Source organism: Mustela erminea, chromosome 5, assembly GCF_009829155.1.
Source record: "Mustela erminea isolate mMusErm1 chromosome 5, mMusErm1.Pri, whole genome shotgun sequence".
Taxonomy (NCBI): domain Eukaryota; kingdom Metazoa; phylum Chordata; class Mammalia; order Carnivora; family Mustelidae; genus Mustela; species Mustela erminea.
This window is the reverse complement of record NC_045618.1, coordinates 20672452-20694866: the sequence shown is the minus strand read 5'-3', so window position 1 is coordinate 20694866 and position 22415 is coordinate 20672452. Positions and strand designations below refer to the sequence as shown.

At 44.0% G+C, this 22415-nt stretch overlaps 1 protein-coding gene and 1 pseudogene across 2 annotated transcripts in view; one reads left to right on the top strand and one right to left on the bottom strand.

The window, feature by feature from the left end:
• Nucleotides 1-1671: 1671 nt before the first annotated feature.
• TARS3 (threonyl-tRNA synthetase 3) overlaps nucleotides 1672-22415 on the top strand; it is a 59432-nt gene continuing 38688 nt past the window's right edge. For both annotated transcript variants that reach the window (XR_004285617.1, XM_032342226.1), the window contains exons 1-6: nucleotides 1672-2114; nucleotides 3802-3998; nucleotides 10950-11073; nucleotides 16103-16224; nucleotides 17807-17924; nucleotides 21878-21942. Coding sequence is in view for 1 of the 2 variants with exons in the window: in XM_032342226.1 (XP_032198117.1) it covers nucleotides 1815-2114; nucleotides 3802-3998; nucleotides 10950-11073; nucleotides 16103-16224; nucleotides 17807-17924; nucleotides 21878-21942 (926 nt within the window). In the remaining variant the exon portion in view is untranslated. The remainder of the gene's footprint in view (nucleotides 2115-3801; nucleotides 3999-10949; nucleotides 11074-16102; nucleotides 16225-17806; nucleotides 17925-21877; nucleotides 21943-22415) is intronic.
• LOC116592047 lies at nucleotides 21449-21589 on the bottom strand (annotated as a pseudogene).

The window sequence follows — 22415 nt, the reverse complement described above, 5'->3', positions numbered from 1 at the left end:
GCATGGTTTCAGTGCCATACATTACAGAACTTCCCTCTGGGAGCTGTCTGTGGTTCCAGTTAGCTTACCCCAATTAGTTGCCCCCTTTAGCCCTTGGAATGCAGATCTGCTCCCAGAGTGGCATTCATTCGCCTCTCCACCTTTCTAATAACTGCCAACCTTTATTTTCCAGAGCAATTGCTCTCTGTGTTAATCTCATCAGTCCAACTAAGTTCTCCCATTTTGGAATTCTGATGGCCTTTATTACCTCTATTTAATCATATGATGTGTTCAATTAAATCTTACCAATGTTGAAAGGCACCATAGTGTTAAGTACATAGACACTGACATCAGATTATCTGAGTTTGAATCTCAGCTCTGTCGTGCAGTGTTTGTGTGACCTTGGTTAAATCACAGCCTCTCTGGGTGCCTGGGTGGCTCAGTTGTTAAGCGTCTGCCCTCAGCTCAGGTCATGATCCCAGAGTCCTGGGATCAGGCCTTCATTAAGAAGTCTGCTTCTCCCTCTCCCATTCTCCCTGCTTGGCTCCCTCTCTCACTCTCTCTCTGTCAGATAAATAAATAAATAAAACAATAAAAAAAACAAATAAATGAATAAATATTATAAATATACATATGTAAATAAATATATATTACAAATAAATAAAATTATCTGTCAGATAAATAAATAAATAAAATCTTTAAAAAATCCCAGACACTTAGCCGCTCTGTGATTCAGTTTATCCATCAATTTACTGGACATAATAATAGTATTTTTTGCTCTAAGTACTAGAGGAGTTAGTAATTATCAAGAGCTTAAAACAATGTTTGCCACATTCTAAGCCCCAAGAATGTTAATAAAAATCAATTTGTGTTCCTCTTACAGGAAGGTTCATGTTCACAGTTACGTGGTATACAGGAATGTCGGGGGCGTTTGCCCTAACCTGTAGCGAGGAGCTATCAATTGCCCCTGAGCTTTAAACTTCCTTAGAGGTCTTCCGTGCCCCCTGCCTGGCCCGGCGGCCGCTGCACTTGGTCAGCTTCGGCCTGAAAGCCAAAGATGGTGGACTCTCAACAGTCACTTTTCAAAACCTAGTCGCAAGTTGAAAGGATGGTGACGGCCAGAAAAAGAGCCACGCTAGGAAATCTTCCCAAGATTTTGGACAATTTGCGTTTCAACCAACTCATGGTGATATTCATGGCTAGCCCCGAAGGTGCGGTCAGCCTTTTCAGTCCCCACGCCACTCTCCACGTCCCCTGACCACTCCGCGTGACCACCGCGCCCTGTCCACCCCAAACACTTCACCGCAGCAGCGAGCCCAGCCTCAGCCCCAGCCCCGCACTCACCCCCACCCCTCGCCCCGCCCCCTGGCGGCTCCTATAACCCTAGCCCAGCAGTGCCCCGCCCCACCTCTGCCCGTCAGGCGGCCTTCCCGGGGCTCCTATAGTCCCCGCCCAGCAGTGATCCCCGCCCCTCCTTTTCCCGTCGCCCCGCCTCCCCATCGCCCCGCCTCCCCGAGGCTCCTATAGTCCCTGCCCCGCTGTGTGCCCGGCTCTGCCCCTCTCTATTGCCCCGCCTCTCCTCCTCGCTCCGCCTCCCCGCGGCTTCTATGGGTCCAGTCTGCCGAGAGCCCCGCCCTCCGTAACTCCGCCTCCCCGCGTCTCCTATAGTCCCCGCCCCGCCCCTCTTCTCCTCGTCGCCCCGCCTCTCCGTGACGCCCCGCCTCCCCGCTGTTTTCTGTAGCCGGGCCGCTACCTCCCGCTCCTTGCGGTGGCTACTGCATTCACCCCGGCGACTGCCCGCTGAGCGGCGTCGGTGGCTTGGGGAGCCGGTGGACATGGCGGCCGAGGCCGTGGCTTCACGCCTGGAGCGGCAGGAGGAGGACATCCGCTGGCTATGGGCGGAGGTCCAGCGCCTAAGGGACGAGCAGCTGAACGCGCCCGACCGCGGCCAGGCGGAGGGGCCGTGCCTGACACGGGAGGTGGCGCAGCTCCGGGCCGAGAACCGCGACCTGCGCCACCACCTCTACCGCCTGCGACTGTGCCTCGCCGAGGAGCTGAGGCGGCAGGCTAAGCTGGAGAGCGCGGCTCCGGCGGCGGCGGCGCAGGAGGCCACGCGCGCAGCGGCGGGCGCGCAGGTAACGGGGCGACGGGGTCACTGCGGGGAACGCGGGCGGGTGCCGCCTAGAGCCCGGGGCGGGTGGCGCGGCCGGTGCGACGGTGCGTGGGTGCCGGTGATCCCGGCGGAAGGACGGGTGCGGCCGCGGCGCGCTGCAGGGCCCGAGCCTCACGGAGCGATGCGCTGTGCACCTGCTACAGCCCAGGGAACCGGTGAAGGGCCTGGACACCGTTTGGAGCCCTGTATTTTCAGCAGTCGCCGGACTGACTTAATGGTGTCATTTCTCAGCTTTTCCAGTAAATTGCCACGCATTTTCTCGGTAGCAGAAATAGCATTTTCCTCTCTTTGAAAAAGATGCTGGAGTATTTAAAACTCACTGTTCTTTCCTTAGCATGAAGACCAACAGCTACGTAAATGCTCATCCATTCCGTCTAATGAATGGCTGGTTCTGAGCTATTTACGACAGGTGGTTTTTGTTTTTGTTTTTGTTCACTTGTTGAGAGATGTGTATTTAGCTTTACTATTTAATAGAGTGTTTTAATATTTTGGTCCATTGAAGGACAAATTATTGTCGGGTAACATAATACATCTTCTGAAGTTCTAAAAGCTTTCTCAGACTGCGGGATGTTCTTGAGTTCTTTACCAAGGGTACTGTAGTGCAACATCTTCCTAAAATAGTGCATTTAAAGTGTGGCAGCAGCTACACAAGCATTTTCCAGCGACATTGTGTTTGAAGTTTAGGGGGAAAAAACTTCAGAGAGCAAAATATGTTGAATATACTAAACAAGAGTGTGTGAAAATGCACAGACAGGAAGGATGGAACCCCAGCAAATGACTTGCCCATCTAGAGTTTTAGGTGGTGGGTCAGGGAAGCCCAGCGTCCAACGTGGGACACCAGCTGACTGCTGGCATGTCCCTCTCCTGTTTCCAGTGTGTTCCTTTTTCTCCACATTGGTATGAGTTATTTATAACTTACCTTTATTTCTCAGCCTCCTTCCAGTCAAACCCAAGAAAAGAATGCTAAAATGAAGGAGGAAAGCAGGCCTGAGAGCGAGTTGAGTTGTTGCTACGGAAATAACGTGAAATACTCCATGGCATTTAAATATTCTGGTACAGTTAATTGCCTGATTTTTAATTAAAACATAATAACTAATTAAATTACGACACTAGTAGTATATTCAAAACCTTGCAAACCTTAGCTACCTGATGTCTTAACTTTGAGCTGAGCCAGCCACAAAGAACCAAGAGGAAGTGCTTCTTCGTCTATTTAAGCTGAGACAGCAGAGTTTTTCTTTTGTGTTAAGGAAATTAGCCACCGTATAAATCATGAAAACAAACCAGAGTAGGTCTTGAGCATAAACAGTTGACAGGAGCAAAGGAGGAAAACCTGGCCTCAGGGGGATCGGACTGGTTGAGATCAGACAAACAGGAAAGACAACTGAGAACCAAGTGGGGTGGCATATGAGTAGGTGGTGAATTGTGGAACTGTGCATACACAGGCGTTGAACCTACGGTAGAGGGAGATATGGTAGTTAGAAGAGGGAGGCATTGAGCTGGACCCCGAGACATAAGGAGGTGGAAAGTGAATGGGAGGAGAGTTAAAAAAGACCTGGGGTGGGCAGAGAATGGGGTGAGCCTTACTGCAGGTTGAAGCGGTAGAAGAAAGTGGGCTGCGTATGTTAACCTTGTATTCTAATGACTTTCAGGTGACAAATCAGCCAGATTTTGTGAAGGAAAGATTGAAGCTGTTTGAAATATTGAAGAAAGACCGTCAGCTTCCATTTGCCGTTACTGACAAAAAGGGGAATACAAACAACGTGATCACAGTGAGAGTGGCTGATGGGAAAACAGTGAAAGGGGAAGTCTGGAAAACGACACCTTATCAAGTGGCTGCTGAAATTAGGTAAACCATAGTTTGAAGATAGTCATGATGCAGTATTGTGCCAGAGCTTGGTGACAGTGTGATCCTCAGGGACCATGAAAATATTTTTTATTACATGAATAAGTTAAATGTCATTAATTTTTCCCATCTGGCTTTGGAAGAGGGCATTTAAATAAGTAATTGAATACCAGGATAAAATTTCTTCCTCTTTAAAATGTCCATATTTTAAAGTTCTTTTTTTTTTTTAAGATTTTATTTATTTGTCAGAAAGAGAGAGAGTGAGAGCAAGCAGGGGGAGTGACAGGCAGAACTGGCAGGGGTAAAAGCAGGCTCCCTGCTGAGCAAGGAGCCTGATGTGGGACTCAATCCCAGGACCCTGGGATCATGACCTGAGCCAAAAGCAGGTGACTGAGTCACCCAGGTGTCCCCATATTTTAAGGTTCTGGGAAAAATATATAGTAGAGAAAAATGTATAATCTTGACAGGTCACGTTACATTGACTTGGTTCATCATCAAGATATTTCCATGAGATTTTACTGATCTTTCCTGGACTTGACTCCAAGTCTTCGGACCACGTTGGGCAGATCCCTGAAGGTTTCCAAGCCTGTTTCCTTTTATCTCTGTGGAATAATAATGCTTTTCAAGTTTACCTAATGAGGTTGTAAAAGTTAAGTAAAATCCTGCATATGAAAAATACTCTGAAAACTAAAGTGCTTCTAGAAACAAAACAACTTATTATAGATTGAAGGTGTATGTGTTAGAGCTATTATCAACCCTGGAATAAGTACTTTGACTTTCCCAGAAATTAGATACATTAGTGAATTTACATTATTTTGACCAATATTAATTCCCAGCATTAAATATAATTCTGTGGAAGTATAGCTCAAGACTGCCATGTGAATAAACTTGTACTATTTAAAAATCAAGTTTTTTCAACTATTGAAATATGTATTATTTCACAATATATGTATTGTGTATCACAATATATATATTGTGTTATATATATATATGATGGAATGGAAAATACATATATATATATATATATGCACTCTAACGGCCTCGCCCAACCTGTTCCCATGTTTTCCAGGAGAGATGAATAGGTGTGCTGGGGAAAAATGGGGTTTGAGGCAAAAATAAGTTTATGTTTCTTCATGGCAAGTCAGTTTGCATGTTGGCATATTAGAGACTGAGAAGTTCTGCACGAAAGAAACCTGTTTGAACTTGGGAAACAAAGTTATTTGATTATAGGATGGGTTCTTCATTGTGCCCTTAATTATCTGCATTTCCACAGGGTACCAGCCTACAAACCCCACAATCAAGTTTCATGACAGAGGAGTTGCAGGAGTGTCTAAAAATTAAAGTTAGCCAAAACCAAAAGATGAGCAAAGCTGGTATATCAGGCAAAACCTGGTAAGAAGAAAGCAGCGATCATAATATTACTATGAGATACCAGAATTCAGGGCTGAAATCATCCAATGGGATATGGAGGCTTATTGTAAAAAGACACAAACAGTGTAATCCACAATGACTATTTGTCATGTACCTTATGAGTTAAATAATGTAGCATCAGATCAGAAATACAAAATTATAGACACTCAGGAGTTGTAAGCTTTAACCTGTCCTTGGACAGGTTCTGGACAGATCACGTGGGTAAACATTAGGGTTTACCACCACTGTGCAGTGGACTTATTGGCTGCTCATCAATCTCTGATCTACAGACAGAGATCTCTTGGCACTGGTGGTCTTGTTTTTGGCTCCTCAGAACCTTAATTATATGTGGAAATACACAATTCCCCTATTCTGTAGGTAAAATGATATCCATTAGGAACTCAGTAAACATTAAATGATAACAAGACAAAACAAAATAAAACTTGAAAATTAAAAAAAAAAACCTCTTCAAAATAACTCAGGTAAAAGGAAATAAAAATCACAGAATTTTTAGAAAATACTTCCATGAGAATATATATCAAAAATCTGTGGAATAGAGCTGGGATAGTGATCAAAAACAGATTTGTAGTGTCAAAGGCTTTTCTAAGAAGAAAGAAGAAAAGGAAGCAGACTAAGAATTCAACTCAGGCAGTTAGAAAAAAGGGCAGAGCTCTAAAATGAATTAGAGAGGGGCATCTGGGTGACACAATTCATTGGGTTCTTGATCTCAGATCAGGTGGTAATCTCAGGATTGTGAATGGGGTTCTATGTTGGGCTCCTACTTTAAAAAAAAAAGAGTAAATTAGAGGAAAAGTATTACATGGAAAACTATCTGAATAAGTAAGGGTTCAGTGAGGTGGCTAGGTATAAAATAAATGAGAAATTAATAGCTTTATTAAATTATACTGCCTCTTTCCTTGGGTAGCTGAGAGTTGACTGCATAGGTGATTATTCCTGCTCTGGGGGAGTCTGAGCATAACAGATAATGTGGAAATCATTAAGGAAAAAGAAGGACAAATTCAAAAGGCACACAAAACAAAACTCGGAAGAAAAATGGCTATGTGTAAAAATGACATATAAAATGGGAAGTGACAGATGTGAAAAAAATTGTACCCTATAAACCAAATGATTGCTCTCTAAGTGTGTTTCAGATTAATAGAAAAAAGATGAAAGCTTCAACAGAGAGACAGATTATCTTAGAAGTGTAAATGAAAATTATTATGTGTTCTCGATTTGTCCAAGGTTTATGAATAGCAGTTACTATTGATACAGTCTTGGGGAAATGGCACTTCTGGAGGGTAGATAAGTCTCTTTCAAACTTTTTTTTTTTTTTTTAAGATTTTTATTTATTTATTTGTTAGAGGGAGAGAGAGAGAGCACGAGCACAGGCAGGCGGAACTGTAGGCAGAGGCAGAGGGAGAAGCAGGCTCCCCGCCGAGCAAGGAGCCCGATGTGGGACTTGATCCCAGGACCCTGAGACAGGCAGCCGCTCAACCAACTGAGCCACCCAGGCGTCCCTCTTTCAAACTTTTAAAGCCATAAAAACATACAGACCCTAACTCTTGGACCTAGTAATTCTATACATAGCCATTTATCCTAAGGAAATACCCTTGTAGAGGGCCGCCTGGGTGGCTCAGTCTGTTTAAGTGTCTACCTTTGGCTCAGGTCATGATCCCGGGGTCCTGGGTTTGAGCCGCATGTGGGGCTCCCTGCTCAGTGGGGAGCCTGCTTCTCCCTCTCCTGCTTCCCCCTGCTTGTCTGTGTGCTCCCTCCCTTTCAAATAAATAAGATCTTTTAAAAAAAGAGAAGGAAAAGAGTAAAAAAGGAGGCAAAGGATATTTCATAGTAGTTCATGAAAGAATTGTTCACAGAATGTGGTCCCCAAACCAATAGCATGAACATTACCTGGGAACTCAGAAGAGCAAAGTCTTGGGCCCTGCTCCACGCCTCTTGAATTAATTAGTCTCTGTGTTTGTGAGCCCCTCCATGAGTTTCTGAAGCAAGTCCAAGTTTGAGAACCATTGAGTTAGGCTAAACTGCTGTTTCAAGAGACCCCCACCCAAAGACCATTGCTTAAAAAGGTAGACATCACATGTTCCCATATGACAGTCCAGAGATGACCAGTCCAGGCTGGTGGACATCTCTGGTCTGTGCAGTCGTTTATGGACCTGGGTTCCTTCTATCTTGTTGATCTTCCATCCTCTTCCGGCTTGTCTGGAAGCTGAGTTCATGGACTCAGGGACTCACTTGCAGGCAGGGGGAAGACAGCTGAGGACCAATGATGCTTTGAGGGCCAGACCCCACAGCGACACACTTTGATTTTCTCTTACATCCTATTAGCTCACCTTTAGTCACCTGGCCACCCTAGCAGTAAGAGAGAAAGGGAAATGTCGCCCCTGCTCGCCGGCCACATATCCAGCTAAAGCATTCTCCCCACGGAAGAGGGAAATCCTGGTTTAGGGGACAATGTCTGCCACAATGTGCCCCTGTGGCATCCAGGAATCCATGAGATCCCTTTTTCATCATCCAGCACACTCAGTCCCTCCCCAGGCGAGACGGCTCTAGGTCCCATCAGCTGAAAGCGTGGGATTTCCAACTGACGTGCAGAGCACCCCGTGAGGCTGGTCCCTTATGCTCTAGCAACAGATAAGCTGGCAGACAGGGCTGCCCACCCCACATGTATATACAGTGGTGGAATACACAGGAAGCCACCACAATTGAAGTGTATTTGGAAGAAAGAGGAAGGAGCACTGAGGGATCAGGTAGTGTAGAGAAGCCATCAGATTCTGGGGGCAGTGATGGGGAAGGCCCGCAGTGCTTGGGTCAGCCTGTCTGGCCACCCTCTGTTTTCTGGTCCACAGTCCCCCAGAGGCCCTGATTTTGCTCTTTGGGAGGTTCCTCGTTGTCCATCCTCCTCCTCAGCCACATCTGAAGTACAGGACAGTTTGTCCCCGAGGCTGTACCCAGTTCCTGCTGGTGCACACTTGGGGGCTCAGAGCTTCTTTAAAGGATCTCACAGTCACAGGTGTTTGTAAGCTGGGCTTGTCCTTTGGCAGTCCCGATCTTTGCAGGATAGTAGGCCTCTGGGCTGTTGGCTTCTAAATCAGCTCCACGTGAACTGATCTTGCTTAAGGAATTCTTCTACACAGAGACTTCTCACCTTTTTTTTCCCTGGCCTTTGACTTGGCCCATTCCTCTGTCCCTCAGTTTAATGGTCTGAGGTCCTATGGAACCACAGGCTGTGGGAGGGCAGCACCCTTACTCTGATCCCTGCAGTGGGCCTCGCCCCTACTGTCAGTCTTGACGTGTGGCCTTTGAGAACGTCCCCTCTGCCATTTGGGATGAAAGACTGTTTCTCCAATCTGGCACAGCCTCACATTTCTGGACTCTTAATCAGTTTGGATTACAGGCCACAGGCAGAGCCTCTCTTGGCAAAGTCCCATCCGTCCCTTCCATCTCCGCCTGCAAACTGGATATTTCTCACCTGGGCTGAGCTTGGTGGGGTGGTATTTTGCAAAAGCTGCAGTAGCTGTCCAGCGTTTGCCAACATTCTGCCTTTCTATGCCTGCTTCCTTTTGTGCTGCAGGCTTGTGAGCCCCTAAGTTTGCTCTTAGGCTTTACCAAACACGTTCTCAACTATTGAATTAAATATCTATCAATATTTGATACTTACCAAATATCGAATATCAAATGATGCCACGGCAAGGGGCACTGGCTTTCCACATCTCACTGCCCATTTGCTAAGCCGGTGCCATGTGTTTTGGTGTTCACCTCCGGGTCCTCAGTCTTCTGTATTAGTTAAGATCAGGCTAAGTCACTGCAACAGAGGCCACAAAAAATTCAGTGGTGTAAACAGGATCAAAGCCTTTCTCCAGTAGTAGTCTGGAGGTGCGGGGTGCCAGCTTGGCAGGGCAGCACTCCTCTGCATAAGTCATTTGGAACCTGAATTCCCACCGTTTGGTTGAATCATCAGTCTGTACATTCCGTGATGCGCTGTCTGCATGGGCCTCGGCAACAGTGCGCATGCGCTGTGGTGTGCAGAGGGTGGGGAGGGGTTGGAGAGGGGCTCTCCAAGGTCTTAAGGCTAAGATGCGGAAGTGCTACAGGCCACTTCACTTGCACCCGTTGCTTCCAGACCTAGTCACGTAACCACATCTGGCTGCAAAGAAGGCTGCAAACTCCTGCCCAGGAAGGAGGGAAAGGATTTGAAGAACCCTTAGCAGTATACACAGCCATTAAAAATGAAAATAAAATTCTACTACATTAATAACAGTAGCTAGCATTTAGTAAGATGTTTTTATTGTGAGTATGGCCTTATTTAATCCTTAAGATAAATGGATGAGGAAGCTCCCCTAAACCCCATTTTACAGATGAGAAAACTGAGGCTGAGAGTACACCGTTCAGTGTTCAAACCCAGGTTGGTCTGACACCAGAGTAGGTGCTCTTAAACCACAGCTCTGTACTACTGCTCACCTTACAGAACTGCAAGTTCAAACATCATACTGGAAAGAGGACATGGTCTCATAGTACCTGACATTATGAGGGGACAGAGAAAAGGTATCGTTGCACCTTCCCCCGGTTGGAACATTTGGCAGACTATTCCAACAGAGGTCATTAAAGCACATCTCCTGACCCAGCAGTCTTCAGGAATTTTTCCTGAGGAAATGACTGGGAACTAAGATGTGTGTTCAAGAGTGTTCACTGCAGTATTATTTGTCCCCAAACAAAACAAAGCAAAACCCCCCACAAAGAAATACCCAAAATGCCCAGCCACAGAGGATTCAGTAAGTAAGTCTTACTAGTGTGTTTCTCAGGTGTGTCTGTTGTCAGGGAAATGTGTGACATTACTGAGTTTAAGAAGTATGTTACCATACTGTTATGCTGAAAAGAAATTAAAAAAAAAAAAAGAAGTATGTTACCAAATAATATATCCAGAATGGTACTATTACTAGGTTTTTATATTGATATATATATTTATCAAAAATTGTGATAGGACATACAACAAAATGTTAACAGCAATTTCTGGGTGCTGGGATTGAGGGTTGTTTTTTTTCTTTTTCTTCTTTGCTTTTCTGTGCTTTCCCAGTTCTTAAGGTGTTGTTTTGTCAATAATTTTCAAACAATAAATGTGTGTGGGGTGTGTGTGAAGAGAGAGAGAGAGAGAGAGAGAGAGAGAGAGAGAGAGAAGGATGGGTGGATATAGAAAAAAACTAAAAAGACATGTACTAAAATGTTAGGAATAGTTATTTCAGGTTGGTAAATTCAGATGTGATTTTTATTTTGTTCTTTGTGTTTTCTTTTTTCCAAGTGTTGTTGTTGTTTTTGTTGTTGTTGTTGTTGCTGTTGTTTTTTTTTTACGGTGGATGTGTACCACTTTTGTATTTAAAATAAACGTTATGAAATAAAAAATCTATTCTATTAGTTTACATTTGTACTTTCTATTCACTTAAGAAAAAAACCCTGGAAATTATTCTAATCTTTTGTTTTAATGAATCATTGTAGAATGTGATAAGGTTAACTCCCAAGTGACTTTTCTCTTACTAGTCCAGAACTGGCTGAAAGCGCAGTTGTAGCCAAAGTAAATGGTGAACTGTGGGACTTGGACCGTCCATTGGAAGGGGATTCCATTCTAGAGCTGCTTACATTTGATAATGAGGAAGCTCAAGCTGTAAGTATTCAAAATCCAATTAACAAAACAAACTTTGTATTATAAATGATATTATGCATGAAGACACACATTAAAGTCAAGAATGATGAGTTTTGTAACCTTCTAAGACTTAAAATTTGTTTATTGGTGTTTGGTATGTATTTCATGAGTTTCTATGGACTAAGTACAAATATATATCAGCTTTTAAAGAAGCCCCTATTTATCGTTTTTTAAAATAATTGTTTCCTTATGCTATAATGCTTTATTTTAAAATCAATGTATATTCCAAATGAAGTTTAATAGGTTCTTAAAAATGGGTCTACTTTATAATACAATATGTGTAGGAGAGTTTGAAAACATTACCAAAACTCAGATATCCTTTAAATAGTTATTAATGTACTATTCTGTAAAATAGATACCAGATTTTCATGTAGGTCTCTGATATGCATCGTTACCTTGACTTTGTAGTTTTCTCTTCACGCAGCCCATTATCCACCTAAAACCTAACCTATTGGCTTAGGTTACATTAATCTTGAAACTTAGGCTAAATTTCTTGATTTATCAACCCAAACTTATAAGAAGCATATTATTATTACTTTTCCTTTTAAAGCATGTGAGGTATAATAATCCAATAGCTAAATAATACAATATTAATAAAATCACATTTAAAAATGATTCAGAAAGAGCAATTTTTAGAAGAAATACATAGCATATATGTATTATTTAATTTTTCTTGTGAGTTGTTAACACCTGTCTCTTAACTTGATCTTAGATGTCATCCCTAGTCTCTAAAATTTTATAAATTCCCTCAGTCGGCTGACTAGCATCTAAGGCCTTAGAGGCATGCATAGGCACTATAGGGCTGCAGTGGACAAAGCCTGGAGACTCCCACTTCCAAGGGTTTCAAGAGTTTACATTCAGTGGGAGGAGGTAGTAAACAAGAAAACAAACAACTAAAGGTTTCAGATAGTGTCAGTTTCTGGAGAAGTTAAATGGGGGCTGGAACCAAGAGCCGCCATGACAGCTGGCAGGGCAGTTAGTTTTGATCCTCAACTCAGGGCCCAGATTCCACCTGAAATCCTTACTTAGACCTTCCCACACTGGCTCTTGGTTTATCTGCAGGTGTCCCTCCTGAGAGTCTTTGAACTTTTTCAGTCTGCCAGGTACTGGGATGGCAGGGGATGGACGAACTACCAACTTAAATGTTCTTTGGAGATGTGGGCATCTTTGGGGTTTTCCCTCCTTGAATTCAGTGACCTCATGAAAAAGAAAACATTTGTTATCACGGGAAATCTTTCTAGGGTGCTCAACCAGCAGGCCCCTCTGCTTCCTGTGCTCAGAACATGGTATCTGACATCAGATTGTAGGGTTTCCATAATTATGTGTGGTTGTTGACGCAAATGATAATAGGTAAACACATTCACAAATGTTTATTTGCCAAACCATTACCAAGTGACCCTGGCCCCTCGAGTCCCCAGTTACCCTACCACATAGGTAGGTTTTATTTTTTTTATTTTTTAAAAAAATTTTTCAATTTATTTATTTTCAGAAAAAGAGTATTCATTATTTTTTCACCATACCCAGTGCTCCATGCAATCCGTGCCCTCTATAATACCCACCACCTGGTACCCCGACCTCCTACCCCCCCGCCACTTCAAACACCTCAGATTGTTTTTCAGAGTCCATAGTCTCTCATGGTTCACCTCCCCTTCCAATTTACCCCAACTCCCTTCTCCTCTCTAACACCCCTTGTCCTCCATGATATTTGTTATGCTCCATAAATAAGTGAAACCATATGATAATTGACTCTCTCTGCTTGACTTATTTCACTCAGCATCATCTCTTCCAGTCCCGTCCATGTTGCTACAAAAGTTGGGTATTCATCCTTTCTGATGGAGGCATAATACTCCATAGTGTATATGGACCACATCTTCCTTATCCATTCGTCCGTTGAAGGGCATCTTGGTTCTTTCCATAGTTTGGCGACCGTGGCCATTGCTACTATAAACATTGGGGTACAGATGGCCCTTCTTTTCACGACATCTGTATCTTTGGGGTAAATACCCAGTAGTGCAATTGCAGGGTCATAGGGAAGCTCTATTTTTAATTTCTTGAGGAATCTCCACACTGTTCTCCAAAGAGGCTGCACCAACTTGCATTCCCACCAACAGTGTAAGAGGGTTCCCCTTTCTCCACATCCTCTCCAACACATGTTGTTTCCTGTTTTGTTAATTTTGGCCATTCTAACTGGTGTAAGGTGATATCTCAATGTGGTTTTAATTTGAATCTCCCTGAGGGCTAATGACGATGAACATTTTTTCATGTGTCTGATAGCCATTTGTATGTCTTGATGGGAGAAGTGTCTGTTCTGAGATCATGACCTGAGATGAAGGCAGAGGCTTTAGCCCACTAAGCCACCCAGGCGGGCCTCAAGATTTGCTTTTCTATACGGTTTCTTTTTCATGAATATGTGCTAAATATTCATAAGTTGCTTTATGTTCAGTATCTTAATATGTCCATAGTAACAGGAAAATAAATTCCCAGAACAACAACAACAACAATCTTTGTTACTTTGTTACTAAAAGAAGCATCAAGATCTTGGAAAAGTTACTTCGCCATTCTGAGCTTCATCTGTAAAATAGGGATTAAAACCTACTTGTGTCTGTTCACATATTTTATGGCCACTTCCTCCCTCCCCACCAATCCTCTGGATCCTCTCAGCAGAAGTGACAATGACCCATGCCCTTCTTTTAAGGTCCTCCATGCCACCATTGCTTTCCTGGCTTCATTCCCACCCTTGGTTCTTTCTCAGTCTCCTTTGCTGGCTTTTTCTCCTTCATCTGCCCTCAGAGTGGAGAGTTCCTCCGTGCTCAGTCATGGCACCCTTTGTCTTTAGATTCCCGTTCCAAGCTGCCCCATCTGTTCACGGTCCGCTGTCAGTTCTTCTATCTGTAGCAGGACACGTCTCAGTCTTGTGTACACTGCTGCCTGCGGGGTAGCTCCATCCACAGAGATCGTATGGGGGTCTTCAGCATGGCCACGGTGGAACCCTTGATTGTGGCCCCAGAACGGATTTCTTCCCTGTCTGCCATCTCAGGGTACACCTCCACGCCACACCTGATGGCTCTACCTGGAGTCTCGGAGGCTGTGTGTGTTTACTGCCTGCTCCCTCCTCAACAGTCTCGAATTAATTAGTAAGCCGTTACTTTCCTGCTGTGTCTTGAATCTGGCCACTTCTCCCAACTCCACTGCCACCATCCCAGAGTCTACGATGGCATTATGCTACCACAATTACCACAATTCTACCATTATTCTACCGGTAGTTTTCTCCCGGGAAAACTACCCACCTGCTGTCCTGTTCCCCTAAAGTCCCTTCCCGTACTGCTACCAAATGATGTTTCAAAAATGTAAATTGAATGATTTCTTTTCTGCTTAAAGCCCTTCACTGCATCTCATTGCATTTAGAGTAAAAGTCAGCCTCCCTCTTCCCCAGCCACCTCTCCCACCCTAGCTCCGCCCCAGACTTGCGAGGTTGCTGGCCCTTTCTTCCCCCTGCAGCCTTTCTCAGGCTACCCTGCGTTGTCCCTTACATGTTAGCCACGCAGGCCTTCCTGACTCCCTGTGCAGGCAGAGTCTTCACTGTTAACTCTTCATGACAGTGCCCCGTCCATCTCCCCTTAAATGCTCTTCTCACCTTGTGATTATGCCCTTGACCTAGTTTACTGATGCTTTTCTCTCCCACACTGTGCTGCAAACCACATGAGGGCGGTGACTCCTTTTCTTTCACTGTTGTATCCCTAGCACCTAGCTGAGTATTCTGCTCAACAAATATCTAGGTGTGGACAACGCACCAAAGAAGAGACTTGGGTTCATGTTGACAGTTACTCTGCCCTCCCAGCACCATCCGGAGCAAAGGGGCTGTGCCCAGGGACTGACACTCTGGGGCTGTTTGCAGATCCTGCCCCAGCCTAAGGCTGCGGGTTGGGATTGCACGTAGCCTGCCCAGCCGGCCAGCTACCTCCGTTTCGATCAATTTTATTTGTCAAACAGCTTTCTCATTGTAATGTTTCCTATTTAATAAGGGAAAGGAGGGGCTGCCAGGGAACTCCACTGTCTTGCTTCTTTGGCACCTATATTTGATGACTTCAGTTAGCTTTAGTTTATCCGTAAGCCATCCATTCCTTGGGCATTCAAAACCAGATTCAAAACCCAACTTTCCGACTTTGTAGACCTGTAGAGCAGCTCGTGGACGGTGGTAAAAGAACTCATGTGTGGGCTGCCCGGGGCTCTCAGGCAGCCAGCCGCCATTCCCAGGCCACACTTATCTCCCTCCAGAGCGATCTTGTCAAAATCCGTTCAACCTGTGAAGACTGCCGTGTAGATGCAAGCTACTCTGGTCCTCTGCATTCAGCTTAGAGGCTGTCCCTGGACAGAAAGGGAAGGAAACTGGTGTCTGTCACTCCTTGCTTCCCCACACTGGGCTGGACTCCACACTGGGCGGCTACTCCGCTCAGTGTCCCGAGCGGGTGGTGGAGGCTTTCACGACCGCCCTGCAAGTGAAGACACCCAGAAGTGGTTTCAGACCTGTGCTTACAGCTGAGACTCAGGACAGCAGTTCACAGTAGAACCCAGCTTGTGACCCTGGTGTAATTGCCAGGAGCTCTCAGAAAGAGTTCTCTTCAACAAGGGCATTAAAGCGTTTCTTTTTTCTTTTCTCTCTTTCTTTCTTTCTTTCAAGATTTTTCTTTACTTATTTGGTGAGAGCACAAGCAGGCAGAGCAGCAGAGGGAGAGGGAGAAGCAAGAGCCCCACTGAGCAGGGAGCCCGATGTGGGGCTCGATCCCAGCTCGTGACCTGAGCTGAAGGCAGTCGCTTCACTGACTGAGCCACCCAGATGCCCCCATTGAAGTGTTTTTTTTTTCAGACTGATGTTGCTCTGTGTCTTGGCATTTGTCCCCTTAAAGGGGATCTGCTTGCCTCCTTGTGTGATGGGACTGACAGTTTTCCATGCCGTCATTGCAATAGCTACTGGCCTCTGTGTTCCCCACAGGTGTACTGGCACTCCAGTGCTCACGTCCTCGGGGAGGCCATGGAGCTCTACTACGGAGGCCACCTGTGCTATGGTCCACCCATTGAAAATGGATTTTATTATGACACGTTCATTGGAGACAGGTAACACCCCTGCAGAGCCACTTCTGAAGGCATGCGTGTATCATGGTTACATATTAATTTAGTGAATGTGTCTATGTTCTTTCTGTAACTTGAGTATAGACTGGGCATGTTGGAAAATTATTTTTTTATGAGTTTAGATTCCAGAGCAGCTTCTCCAACTTTCTTTCTTCTCCCCAGAAGGAAGTGATATACCATTTATCTCACATGAGATGACATCTCATGTGAGATAAATATACCAGAGCCTAGTACTAACTTAAGAACAGAATCCTAAATGTAATCCCCAGAGAGCGGTCGGTTCAGTTTCCGCTCCATGATAATGAAGGGCGCTATCCACTTTGGCCAGACATCTTGCTCAGATAAGTACCAGGCAGAGTAGACAGAGAGGCCTCACCTTGGGTAGGTCTGTGTTTGAAATCACTAGCCACAGGCCCAGCCCCAGCCCACCAGCTGTATCCCGATGGCTCTTAAGGACTAGATGCCAAAGCTGAAACCTTCCCATTTCTGTCCCTCCCTCAATCCAGTTCTGTCTCCTAAACAGTTCTCCACCCTCCCCTCTTCCTTCGTACTTCTGCCTCATTTAGACCCATGATTTCTCTTGCTAGATGACTTCGGTACATTTTGTCCTTAACTTTCACCACCACACTGAGCACCCAGTACTCATTCAACGAGATTCTCGGACCGTCTATCTTGTGCTCTGTGCTTGATGCTGGTGATGCAGCAGGGAACAGATTAGTCTGTTCCCGTGGAGCTCACAGTCTGTTTAGCTTACACGAGAAACAAACTAACAGCCATCTACTGTCAGGTGGTGATGAGTGGTAGGGAGGAAAAGAAGCCAGGTCGGGGGAGGTGTGTGCCATGACACGTGGTCAGGAAGGGGGAAAGAGGTGCTGAAGCAGGGACCCAGACGGAGGAAGGGAGCAAGTTCTGAGGCTGGTGTGTGTGTGGGCGGGGAGGGGAGTGTATTTATGGACATTTGGGGGAAGAACATTCTAGGCTTCTGGAACCTCCCTGGTGTGGGCCTATGCCTGGCTTGTTTGAGGAAAGGCAAGGAAGCCGGCGTGGGTGAAGGGGAGTGAGAGTGAACCAGGGAACAGGTGAAAGGGGTCAGCCTCTGGCTCCCAGAGGCCCATTCCCTGCGAGTGCCAGACTGGACACGACAACTCACACCCACAGATCTGTCCCCAGCCCTGATTCTATAGTCACTGAAGGCAGGGATTTGTGGGCACTTTTATAGCTCTTTTGAACAAAAGTGTCGATGCATGAAGTATAAGCTAGACCGCACGAAAAACAGGCCTCAAAGGAGTTTACCCTCTAACCCGGGAGGATCCTAACAGGGCTTTTCAAATTGCAGAGAACTGTGGGTAAATCATTTCCTCTGTCCGGGGCCTCCCTCAGGATTCTTCTTTGAGCCATGAGTAGATCTGGCGTGCCTGTGGATGTCTAACTCTCTGAAGGCCCGGTGCAGTAAAACACAGAATTCCTCAGTGCAGACAGCGTGTTGCTAAGTGACAACGGTCTACAGAAAGGACATCGCAGGACGGCTGAGAAATCTGTGTTGACCCTCCCTTGCTCTTCTTTTTAGGGCGGTGTCCAGCACGGAACTGTCAGCCTTGGAGGACATCTGTAAGACCATCATCAAAGAAAAGCAGCCTTTCGAAAGACTGGAAGTCAGCAAGGAAGTGCTCCTCGAAATGTTTAAGGTGATTTCGGGAAACTCTTCAGAATGAGAAAACCTTTTGCCAGGAATATTAAAAATGATTAGTTGACATAGACTGCTTTTTTTTTTTTTTTTAACAGATAATTGAGTGTTGCTTGCCACATTGTTCCAGAGTTTGGCAGCCTACCGTGAGGTGGTCCCTAGTCACCCAATGTGATATGTCCCTACTGAGTCCCAAACATTTCATTTTATTTTATTTTTTTAAGATTTTATTTATTTATTTGACAGAGAGAGAGAGAGAGAGATCACAAGCAGGCAGAGAGGCAGGCAGAGAGAGAGGGGGAAGCAGGCTCCCTGCCGAGCAGAGAGCCCAATATGGGTCTCGCTCCCAGGACCCTGAGATAATGACCTGAGCCAAAGCAGAGGCTTAACTTACTGAGGCACCCAGGCACCCCTGGAACATTTTAATGCAGATTTATGTAGGTGAAGGACCAGCTGAATAATTTTCACGTGTGCATTTATAAATGAGATCAATTTTGAGTGTTGTTAATATTCTGTCTGCTAAATTCAATGCCACTTCTGCTTTCTCTTTATATTATTTTGACCAACGTATGTAAATATATTCCTCATCTAATCTAATTTTTATTTATTTATTTTTGAGAGAGAGAGTGAGAGTGTGTGTGCATATGTGTGAGCAGGGATGGGGGAAGGGGGGGAGAGGGGCAGAGGCACAGGGAGAGAATCTTCAGTAGGCTCCACACCCAGCCCAGACTGGAGCCTGACAGGGGACTCAGTCTCACAGCCCCGAGATCATGGCTGTACTGAAATCGAGAGCCAGATGCTTAACCTGCTGAGCCATGCAGGTGCCCCCTGGTTTTAATTTTAAAATCATATCAGAGAAAGCACGTGATTTGAATACGTAAGACTATTAGTTCTGTGGGCTGGAATTAAAATATAGGCTTGGGCTAGGTAAAGTTGCAGCTTCTCGTGTGTGTGTGTGTGTGTGTGTGTGTGTGTGTGTGTGTGTGTGAAAATACGCAAACTAGAAAAATTTATTATGTTAACCATTTTTAAGTATATTCATATTGGACAACCGTGACCACCATCCATCCACAGAGCTTTTTTCTCTTTTCCACCTGGAACCCCACACCTAATAAACACGAGCTCCCCTTTTTCTGCCTCTACAGATTTGACTACCCTAAGAATGTATAAATGGAATCATATCATATCTGTCGTTTTGTGACCTCCTTCTTTCACTAGTGTTATGTCCTCAAGGTTCGTCCATGTTGTAGCCTATGTCAGAATTTCCTTCCTTTTGAAGGCTGAATAATACTCCGTCATATGTATCGACGGCATTTTTTTGTTCATTCATCTGTTGGTGAACACTTGGGTTGTTTCCACCTTTTGACTATTGTGAAAAGTGTCTCTGCGAACATGGCTGTGCAAATATCTGTTCTAGTCCCTGCTTTCAGTTCTTTGGGGTATATACCCAGAAGCTGCTGGATCATACGGAAATTCTCTGCCAACTGCCAGAATGTCTGCCACAGGAGCCACATCATTTTGCATTCCCATCAGTGATGCCCAAACGTTCCAATTTCTCCACATCCTCGCCAACGCTTGTAGTTCTCTGTTTTGTTGGTAGTAGCCATCCTAATGGGTGTGAGGTGGTATCTCATTGTGCCGTTGATTTGCATTTCTTGGGTGAGGAGTGATGTTAAGCATATTTTCATTGACCTGTTGGCCAGTTGTGTGTCTTATTTGGGGAAATGTCTATTCCTCTGCCCACTTTGTAATTGGGTTGTGTGTTTTTTGTTGTTGAATTATAGGAGTTCTTTATATATTCTGGATATTAATCCTGTATCAAATATGTGATTTAATTATTTTCTCCTGTTCTGTGGGTTGCCATTTTGCAGCTACTCTTAAGAACTAAACTTAAATGTCTGTGAAGAAAAATGATTTGATTTAAACATATAAGTATGAAACATACTCATGTTTCATAAAAGTTAAATCATACAAATCGATTTTTTTCTCTCAACAATTATCCCCTTTAAATAATCATTTAATAAAAAGTACCTGGCACCAAGGTAGTAGTGATGAAAGCAGGAAAGAAAAGAAAAGGGTCTGGTGACTTTTTAATGTAATGATAGGATCATTTTCTATAAACTTTGTTTTCGTCTTATGCAATAGAACAGCCATGTCCTCAGAGTTTTATTTATTTTATGTTGTTAAAATTGGAATCTTCTAACCTGAATGCAAGACCTAAAACCATAAAAATCCTGGAGAGCACAGGCAGTATCCTTTTTGACAGAGGCTGTAACAGCTTCTTTCTACCTATGTCTCCTGAGGTAAGGGACATAAGAGCAAAAATTAACTATTGGGACTACATCAAAATAAAAAGCTCCATGTGACAATGGAAACAATCAACAAAATAAAAGGTAGCCTATTGAATGGGAGAAGATATTTGCAAATAACATAACTGATAGAAAGTTAATATATAAAATATATAAAGAACTTATCAAACAACACCCCAAAAAAGAGTAATCTGATTAAAAATGGGCAGAAGACATGGATAGACATCTTTCCAAAGAAGACATCCAGATGGCCAATAGACACACGAAAAGATGCTCATCATAACTCATCACCAGGGAAACACAAATCAAAACCCCAATGAGATATCACCTCACACCTATCAGAATAGCTAAAATCAACAACACAAGAAATAGAAAGTATTGGCAAGGATATGGAGAAAGGGGATCCCTGTTGTCCTGTTGGTGGGAATGCAAACTGACGCAGCCACTCTGGGAAGCAGTATGTGGGTTCCTCAGAAAATTAAAACTAGAACTATCTTAGGATCCAGCAATCACACTACTACACGTTTACCCAAAGAACACAAAAATACTAATTCAAAGGGATACATATATCCCACTGTTTATAGCACCACTATCTACAATAGCCAAAATATGGAAACAACCCAAGTATCCATCAGCTGATGAAAAGATAAAGAAGATGTGGTTTATAAACCTACAATGGAGTATTATTCACCCATAAAAAAGAATGAAATGTTTTCTAGGAAGACATGGATTGAGCTAAATAAGTCAGAGAAAGACAAATGAATGATTTCACTCATATGTGGAATTTAAGAAACTAAACAAATAAGCAAAGGGAAAATAAAAGAGAGAGAGAGACAACCCAAGAAACACTCTTAACTACAGAGAACAAACTGATGGTTACCAGAGGGGAGGTGGGTGGGGGGATGGGTGAAATAGGCGATGGGGATTAAGGAGGGCACCTGTGGTGAATACCTGGTGATGCATGGGAGTGATGAGTCACTATATTGTACACCTGAAACTACTAACTGAAATTTAAATAAAAACTTAAAAGAAATACATTTTGGAGATGCGATGAAAAAAATCAGAATCTTCTGGAACAGTGCTGTTTAATTAAAAATATAATGTGATAATGATGTACTATATATGTTGGCTAATTGAATTTAAATAAAAAATTAAAAAATTAAAAATGTAATGTGATCTACAAATCTGAGCCACATATGTAATCTTAAATTTTCTGGTAGCCACATTCTAATAGCAAAAGAATGGTGGGATTAATTTTTATAACATTTTTTAACCCATTATATCAAAAATATCACTTCAGTCTGTGACCAACATCAAAGTACTTCACTTGATCTTAGCCAAAAGGCAGAGAAGCGATGACATCAAAGTACTTAAGAAGTTATTTTACATCCTGTCCTTCACAGTAAGAAATCCTTTGTGTTTCGCACTTAAGCTCATCTCATTTCAGACTGGTTCCATTGCAAGTGCTCTGTAGCCACTCGGGCTCGTAGCTCCTGATTTGGACACTACTGTTCTCAGCTGTGAGCTCATGGTATTTCCCGGGTCTCAGCAGCTAAAACACAGTAGACATCCATTCAGTGTCTGTTGAAGAGAGTAAAAGTTTTTCTTCCCACATAATAATATGCAAATATATTTTTCTTTGTAGTACAATAAATTTAAGTGCCGCATCCTGAATGAGAAAGTGAACACGCCAACTACGACAGTTTACAGGTAAAGCATTTTTAAGCACTGCTTGTGGTAAACTTGGTGTGAGAAGTAGAAGCAGTTGGTCTTTGGGTGGATGGTGTATTTGTAAATTCTCATGGTTGATGTACTACTTGGGTTTGGGACTCCAGAATGTTATCAGCAAAGGGAAATTACTCCCTCTTCGTTTGTATTTATCAGGCTGTTGCTAAACCCTGAATTTTTGTTTCCTGGACGTTAGAGGTGATGGCACCTTTCCCCCCATGGGTGAGACTGGGTTTGTCCAGTGCCTTACATTTTAGTGGGGGCTGTTAAGGAAGGGAATTTTGTTTTGCCCTTCCATATTCTTATTAATGTGGCAGCGAGAGTTGCTGAGGCCATCTTTATCCCACAGTGATTTTTCTGCCTCTCACCACATTCCCCGTTTCCTGGAGTCCAAGAGCATTAACTTTCATGCATTAGCCAGATGGTCATGATGAAACATAATGAAAGACAATGTG